This window comes from Dendrobium catenatum, unplaced genomic scaffold (genome assembly GCF_001605985.2).
Source record: "Dendrobium catenatum unplaced genomic scaffold, ASM160598v2 fragScaff_scaffold_483, whole genome shotgun sequence".
NCBI classification, from domain to species: Eukaryota; Viridiplantae; Streptophyta; class Magnoliopsida; order Asparagales; family Orchidaceae; genus Dendrobium; species Dendrobium catenatum.
The window spans coordinates 281,441-290,807 of NW_021318945.1; the positions used below are offsets into that span (position 1 = coordinate 281,441).

General features: G+C 34.4%; 1 protein-coding gene across 1 annotated transcript in view; it reads right to left on the reverse strand.

Moving 5' to 3' along the window:
• The window catches only part of LOC110111080, a 13,725-nt gene that overhangs the window by 1,498 nt on the left and 2,860 nt on the right, over positions 1–9,367 (reverse strand). The window contains exon 2 of the mRNA XM_028694406.1: positions 1,455–1,750. Coding sequence (XP_028550239.1) covers positions 1,455–1,750 — 296 coding nt within the window. The remainder of the gene's footprint in view (positions 1–1,454; positions 1,751–9,367) is intronic.

Consider the following 9,367-nt stretch of genomic DNA (forward strand, 5'->3'; position numbering starts at 1 on the left):
TTACTTTATTAACCGTATTACTTTCAAGTTGTGAACTTTATGTTCATGAATAGCTCATGTTCAACTCTATGGGGTTGTTTGGTAGCACCCAGGATTTGATTTAAGTATGATTTCATAAATCCGCTAAATTCAGATTTCGTAAATTTTGAAAATTTTTTGATAACATTCATGATAAATTTTGTGTGACAGTTTGGCTATAGAGCGGACTTAACGAGCGGAGTCTTCTTCTAGAGTCAATGAATTTTGTAAATCCGGAAAAAAAAAAAGATTTTGAAAATCCAGGATTTAGTAGGAAAAGACGGAATTTTCTGTCTACACCGGCTTTCATTTGCCGTGAGATTTGGTTTTGCATTTTAGGCTGTTTGTGTGGCTATCGCTCAAATCTGCCGCAAATCCGGCCTAAATCCTGCTACCCAACAGCCCCTAAGAGTCTGTTGGTAACAGTTTCTTCATTTTTTTTTTCTTTTTTTACAGATTATATTTTTACTTACTTTCAAAGTTTTTTTTTTTTTCCAGATTTTGATATTTTTATAATCAGATTTCTTATGTGTCAAGTGCTTTGATTTTTCAAAATAAAATTTATAATTCTCACAATAATTTTTTTAAAAAAAAACCTGCTCCCAGCCGCCCACATGCACGTTTGAGTGCTTTAGTCATTGAGGGATTCCAAGGCCTTGCTTCGCCAAACAGAAAAACTAAGGAAACAAGAGAAGATTATATATATAGCAGGAGAAAATATTACGTGCGGAGTTTGGATACAGCTCGTGGTTAGACTTCAATAAAAGACGATCATATTATCAATACACACTGTGTGCAACTTTATACATAGTGTATGTATTAATACACATACTGCATACAATGATGTGATCCTTTCTTATTGAAGTTCGGACGAATTCGTCCGGATTCTGCACGTAATAATTTCTCGTAGAACGGAGAAGAAATATAATGAAGTTGACTTGGATTGAGTCAAACGGATGAAACCATGTGGACAACGGGAAGACGTGTCCTGCTTGCGTACAGTAAATTGGCTTCCCACGCAAAACGGATAGAATCACCAAGCAAGAAAGTTCATCAACATGCTTAAAATTCTAAGTAGGTTTTTCCCATCATTAAAATAAAGGGGCAGTTTGATGGCAGAATTTAAGCTGTTTGATGACAACTCCGATTTCTCTTTTGTTTTGCCTATGATTTTATGCTTAGGGTGGTTGGCAAGTGAGTACGGTTGGGAACCTCTATCCTGAGTTCGAACCACTTCTACTACGGCCTCGCCTTTTCAGTCGGGCAAAGCAAGTGTGGGCCCGTTGCTGGTGGGTGGTCTCGTTGGGTTCCGCTGAGGGATTAGTTATGCCGCCAAGCGCTCCCTTTGGAGTAGCAGCAGATAGATACCCCTATATATATATAAGCTTTAATTTTGTTGACCCGAACCCGAAGCGGGTCGGGTCCAAAAAATTGACCTGTTTGCAAAGCTGGATCAGGTTCGGGTTGACCCGGAAACCCAGAAATGACCTGGATGCCCCACTTGATCGCGCGTAGCTTGTCCGAGACTGAGTCGCGTCGCGGTTGCCAACTCGCGTGATGCGCGTTGCCTGCCCGACAGCCTGAGCCACGTCGCCGCCCCATGCCTTCCCTACATTTCCTACACTGCCGGCTGCCGCTACCGTCTCCAGCTGCGGTCTCCCACGAGTCGCCGCATGTGCGGAAAATGCCGAATGTCTGAACCCCAAGCTGGTCGGGTCGGGTTGACCTGAACCTGAAGCGGGTCGGGTTCGGTCCAGAAAATCGACCCGTTTACAAAAACGGGTCAGGTTGACCCGAACCCAAATAGTGTCAGGTCAGTTTCGGGTTCGACCCGACCCGTGACCCGAAATTGACACCCCTAATTTTTCAGAGGGGGGAAAAATGTGTAGTTTTTTTTTTTTTTTTTTTTTTTGTTTTGTTTTTTTTTTTTTTTTTGTCTTGAAGTCGGCTCGACCCCTATTTATTCATATCCTTGATCATTATACGTTTTGTAGATATGTCGGGATCAAAGGGGGTGGGCGCACTTGCCTACAAATCTATATAATAAGGACTAAAAAATAGATGGAGTGGGTCAAATTGCCTAAATAATCATATAATAATTTTTTAAAAACTTTTCATAAAAATGATTTAATATGAGCAAATATTGTCATTTAGATTAGTGCATGTATTAACTAATTTACCTTAGGTAGAGGTTGAAAGGGTTCAATAACTGTAAAAAAGAAAAAAAAAATTCAAACATTTTTAACTCCAAGTAAATTATCCGATTAGCTCGAGCTAGCTCGAATGAAATGAAGATAAAAACTTCAAGATACAAAATTCATTTATATCACATTTTTAAATATTAAAGATATTGAGATGACCAACACACATAATTAAAGTTAAAATTGATTTAATCAATCATTGAGTAAAATTAGGATTGTCATAATTGATTCATGATATTATATAATCTATTTTTTTATTTTAAAATTAATACATCACATTATTATCTCAAAGCTAGTAAAATCAAAATTAAATTGATCGTATTGAATGATCTAGATCATATAGTACAATCAACTAATCAAAATTTTTACTTATATTAATATCCTTATTGCTACAAATGTATGTCAAAGGCTATTGATATAAATAAATATATGAAAGCTCAAATTAAACTATACTAGAGAAAGACCCTCTATCATTTAAAAAACTTTAGAGATAGTTTATAGTTTAGAGAAAAAAATGAGTAACACATAAAGATCATCTTCTTCATTTAACACCTTAAGATTCTTATGTTTGTTAATTTAGTATTAAGAGGGAGAGAGATATTGAATCTTAATTAATATAATATCCAATCATACTAAGTTAGCATGCTTTAATTGGCTGATTATCTATGATGAATAACTTGGTGGTGAGTTACCCATAAGTTGTAAAATTATATTAATTGATCTTGAATGTTAAATTAATTTTCATGTATGTTCCTATTTTAGAGAGAGAGAGAGAGATTTATTGCTAAATTGAGCTTAAATTGATTTTAAGAAAAGATAAATTCACCCCTCCACTTATTGTGTCATAACATTTAATTAATATTAGTGATTTTTTTTTTGGTTTTAAGGGTTTAGAAGCAAAAAATAAATAAATTATTATGGCCAATTTGATTACAATGGTTCAACCGAATGGGTATTGTATCACCCAATCCCCATTATTGATAATATTCTATTTGATTTTTAGGTTTCATTTGATACAGATTTCTTACCACTTTATAAAACAAATTTTTAATGCAAATTATTTTAAAATTTAAAATTTTTCTGATTAAAAATAGCTTTATACTTCATTTGGGGAGATTATTTTTCTGCTTTCCGAAGCATTAAAAAGTCACCCCAAATGAAGCCTTAGAAAGCAGTAAGAAAGCTATCTTAAATGAATCCTTAGAAACTATAATGCATATGCTTATTTAATTTATTTATTATTATATTTAAAATATGATACAAGTAGGTTACTCTTAGGCTTCATTTGTGACGGCTTTTTTATAACTTCTTAAAGTTAATTTTTTGTACAAAAATTAAAACTTTTGTATTACAAAAAACTGCTTTAAGAAGCAGTAAGAAAGCCGTCCCAAAAGAAGCCTAAGTCAACCAAAAATGTGAATGATGAGTTTATTGATGTGAACACGAGAAGAATGTAATTTATCATAACTATAAATTTAAAACATTTAAACTATTTTTTTGTACATTTACTTCCACATGCAAAAGTAGATAAAGAGATTTGTGATATGATTTGCATAATAAATAAGGGGGAACTAATGAAGTGAAATAATCCCATATTTATTTATTTATGCATTATCATGAGATATTTCACATAAAAACTAGTAAAAAAAATCTGATGCGTGCATTAGATTCATCAAAATAGTTATTATCTTTCATTCATTAGGAAAGATATAATCGTATGTAGGGGTGTCAATAATTGACACGACACAAAAACCCGACCTGAACCCGACCCAAAAATTTCGGGTCTGACCCGACCCGATCTCAAAACGGGTCGGGTTCGGGTTTAGTAAATTGACCCGGTTCAACTTTCGGGTCTGGTCCGGGTTGACACGACAACCCGATAGCAACCCATTTCGACCCGCGCTGTATTAATTTTCGCGCGATGCCTTAATTGGTGTTAGGGCTCCATAGGGCCGCATTTCGCATCCGCCTCCTCTTCTTCGCTGCTTCGTCTAGGGTTTCTGTTTCTTCTCTCCGGATCTCCTCGCTCTATCGACGGTTTCCTCTCTTCTCCTTCTCTTGCACATTGTTGTCTTGTTGGTGCGTAGGGTACATGGTGTTCATCGTGCACATCTCATTTGGCTCAACACGAACATCTACATCGATCGCTATTTGTATTTCTTATCTTTTTTCTATTTTCTCCTTTTAGAAGCTTGATCTGTGAGCACAGTAGATGGTGGTTTTTTTTTATTGCTGATTGATCAAAATATTCCGAAGTTTCGTGAAAAGTTTTTGGGTATAGCTATTTAGGGTTTGTCCGATTTATTTTTGTCTTGCTGATTTGCTTTTATGTCGAATATTATATCGGTTTTTTTGAAGATTTGGTAAATTTTGGCATGCATTTGTGGATTGGCATGCTTTCGGTTTTGGGGATGTTTTTGGCCGAATAGTTGAAGAGGTGCTGTTCAGTTAAATATATTTTTAGAAGGGTTTTCTGTTCAGTCCATGATGGGTTTTCTGTTCAGTCCATGATGGGATTTAATCTATCGCAGTAGGTGTGCAAACGAGCCAAGTCAAGCTCGACGTGCTGATTTTTCTGTTCAATTTGTGTTGGTTTTTCTGTTTAGTTAATGCAGTTGTTGTTGAGCATCTGGTTTTGAAGCGATTTTTTTATTTTAGAGGGTATGTTATGCTGTCACATTTGTATTTGGCAATTGGCAGTTATGTTGTTATTCTTAGTTCTTGGAGAAGTTGTTCTTAGGCATTTGGGGAAGAATTAGTTGAGCTAAAGTCTAGATGTTTTATGTCTATTTTTTAAAGAAGAAAATAAACAAAGAAGTTAGAATTAGTAATGTAAATTTGTAATATTTTTTATTGTTTTGGTTAGATGGAGGATTCCAACATCATTCCTGAGAATTTATCTATTGATGAAAATGAAGAAGTTCGGACTTCTGAAAATGTGGTAGAGCCGTCTAACGAGCTATGTAATGAGGGGGCAGTTACTAAGAAACGGCGAAGGATGACCTCATTTGTTTGGGGCCATTATGTTTTGGATTATATTATTTGCTCTCTTGGTGGATTGGTTTACATGTGCTGCTGTGACTACTGTCTTACTGGATTGGTTTACCTGTGCCACATGCCTGCATATCCTCTCACTTGTAAACGGGTCGACGGGTCAATCTGGGATGACCCGAACCCGGCTCGGGTCGGGTTCGGGTCCTAAATACTGACCCGTTTCTATAAACGGGTCGGGTTCAGGTTGACCCGTTTAGGTTCGGGTCAATTCGGGTTCGACCCGAACACGACCCGTGACCCGATTTTGACAGCCCTAATCATATGTTCAAAATGTTAACAAGTTTTTAGGTGTTTGCCTAAGATGTTAAAATTAGTATTATATCTAAATCTAAATATTTCTCTTCTTAATGTATTCTTCTATTAGTTGGCTCCTTAATTTCTCTTGAAAAAAAAGATGAGTAAAAAATAATATGGAGTTGAAGAAGAAACCGCAAATCGTCCTAAAAATTCAAGAATATAACATTAGCGAAGCTAAGGCTTCATTTAGGATAACTTTCTTGCTGTTTTATAAAATAGTTTTTAATAAAAAAAAATTATGTGTTCTAAAAAGTTGATTTAGAAAACAGTAAGAAAGTTGTTCCAAACGAACTGTAATGCTTCATTTGGGACAGCTTTCTTACAACTTTATGTATCAAATTTTTGGTACCAAAATTTTTTGAATAAATTTTTTTTACTAAAATTCTATTTCATAAAATAGTAAGAAAGGTTCTTCAATGAAACCTAAAACATCAAATAGTGAATTAGTAAAATTAATCACTTTTAAAATTCAACTCCTTCCTCAAAACAAGAAGGAATAAACTCATAGAAAAATAGTTTAAGATAAAGTAAAACATTAAATATTAGGGGGATTTAAATATATGAGTGGTAGGAAGAAAATATGAGTGGTATATTTGATATTAAAATAGTATAGAGTGGTATTTATGTAATATTAAAGTTTTGGGTGTTAGATATGTAAATAGAATGTTATAAAGTGGTATGTAGGTAAATTTCCCTTTTAAATATTAAAGATATTGAGATGACCAACACACATAATTAAAGTTAAAATTGATTTAATCAATCATTGAGTAAAATTAGGATTGTCACATTTGATCATATTATTCTATTTAATTTATATTATACGATCAACAAGTAACAAAAAAATTTAAATTTATCATACTATATGTCGATCGTATCGTACAAATAGGATTGATTTCAGATTAAACTTAAACAAATTTATTAAAATGACATGATAATGTAATAAATAAAAATTGGTTCTTAAATCATATTACATAAGGCATATTGCACTGCATGATATGTTATTGATATATCACCAAAAATCACCCTAGCATAGCACGAATCTTGATGCATTTTTTAATTAGGAATTTTTTGAATTTAAGTTCGGGATAATCTAAACTCCAATCTCAGCAAACTTATAGTCAAACTAAATGTCTCAACGAGATGAGCCCGACGACACCAAAATCGGTCGTATCTAAGCACAAATATGCTCAAATCAAAGGCTTAAAGCATATTTGGAAGCTTTAGTGCATTAATCGTCGAGTCATCACTCAACCTCCATCGCCCGCTAACTATGGTCCATCCAACCACATTCACCCAACTACGGTCCCTTTAACCACAATCGGTTTGCAAAATATAGTCCTCAAACCACCATCACCTATCAAATTTGGTCCTAAACCCACCGTCATTTAATTACTATCCCTCAGACCTCCATCACCAATTGATTACAATCTTATAGACCTATGTCGTTACCCAATAATGGCCCCTTTAATCTCTATCACCTAACTATGGTTCTTTTCTTCTCTGTCACTATACTATGGTCCATTTGATCTCTATCACCAAACGATGATCCCTTCAACCTTAGTTGGCTGACATCTATCCCTCTGACCTTCACCGTCTATCACTGTCGGAGAATTCTTGCAACCTATCCACCACTGCTTAACCTCTAACTGAGCATCATCATTGAATCTCTATATGGCCGCCATTGTTGAGTATTTGTACTATCTCTATCGCTCGTCAATTATGGTTCTAAGACAACCGTTGCCCGACTACGATCCCTCCAACCTTCGTCGTCTGCAAACTATAACACTCTCACCACTATCACCCAACTATGACTCCTCCAATATTCATCATCCTCTAACTACAGTCTCGTTAATCTCTGTTAGTCAAAATTGGACTCCTCGACATCAATTGCCCGACTACGATCCTTATGACCTTCGTTTCCCTACTATATTCACTTGGATCATATTGGCCAATAGACTATGGTCCTTATAACCTCTATCGCCCACTGACTATGGTCCCTGTAACCTCCATCACCCCCTGACCACAGTCCCTTTGACCTCTATTGCCCAACTATTTTTCTACTGACTAAATATAGAGGCAACTGTTCTCTTGAGAACAACTCTCATGCATTAGATTTTTTTTTTTTTTTTATGTCAACCATGTTATATGCTCTACATGATGTATCTTTACACATGTCAATGCATTCCCCCCCGAGGAAAGGACATCCTTTATAACCAATAACAAACATTAGTATAATCATTTTAACAAGGCAAAGTCCCATGATTTTTCCCATTTTAAGGATTTTCACATAAAAATTATGTTGTCTCTTATGACTCTTACATCCCCCTCTCTTTTATATATGTGTGTGTGCTGGATCTTTGTACAAAACTAATATGCTTAACCTTATATCTCTCTACCATCACGAATATTACACTCGCAATATATATATTGTAAATATCGTATTGTATGATATACTTTACTAATTAAATTAAATTTACACACTCAATTTGTATTAATTAAGCGTAATCATATTATATGATGTTCATGATATTATATAATATATTTTTTTTATTTTAAAATTAATTCATCACATTATTATCTCAAAGCTAGTAAAATCAAAATTAAACTGATCGTACTGTATGATTTAGATCATAAAGTACAATCAACTAATAAAAATTTTTAGTTATATTAATATTTTTATTGTTACAAATGTATGTCAAAGGCTATTAATATATTTTTTTATTAAAACCCACTGAGGGGCCTATACGTTGATAATAAAAATACGGTTACAAAGATCCTTAGAAGGGTCTTCCAGCTTTCTAATGCTCAGATGAGCTACAAAAAAAATAAAAATAAAACCTATAAACCGGTGGTCCCTTAAATGTCAAAGGCTATTAATATAAATAGATATATGAAAGCTCAAATTAAACTATACTAGAGAAAGAGCCTCTATCATTTAAAAAACTTTAGAGATAGTTTATAGTTTAGAGAAAAAAGTGAGTAACACAAAAAGATCATCTTCTTCAATTAACACCTTAAGATTCTTATGTTTGTTAATTTAGTATTAAGAGGGGGAGAAATATTGAATCTTAATTAATATAATATCCAATCATACTAAGTTAGCATGCTTTAATTGGCTGATTATCTATAATGAATAACGATAAAATATCTTGAGAAGAAAAGGTGGTGAGTTACTCATAAGTTGTAAAATTACATTAATTGATCTTGAATATTAAATTAATTTTTATGTATGTTCCATTTTAGAGAGAGAGAGAGAGAGAGCAGGGGCGGAACCAGCCTTAATTCTGGGGGCTGGGGGGGGTGGGAGGGAAAATTTCTAAATAACACATCTACACAATGTGTTTAATTCTGCTAGGGGCCAACCACCTAAAGATAATAGTTTTTTATTTTTTTAGAGGGGGGGCGACGCCTAATACGCATTTCTAATTTTTCTTGATTCGTTTCCTTCGCTCGTTATCTATGCATTTTCAATCGGGAAAGAATGATAAGAAGTTATTGGAGGCCTTTTATGCAATAGTATTTCGATTTTTGAAGACTGAGAGTCTGTTCAGTGTCGTGTTCCGCACTCCATCTTTGAACTTCTAGCTCATTTGCAATAATCCATGTATCATCTTCTAGCTAAACTCTTTACTTTTTCAGTCCAACTTGCAATCTCCAAGCTTGATGGAGTGATCTACTCTGCAAGAAGTTGTTTAACTCTAGTGCTACTGTGTTTTCTGTTCAAGTGGTTATTGGAGAATTAATCCTAGTGTAGTGAAGTCCGTTTCAGTAAAAAGATAAGTTAATGTAATGCATGG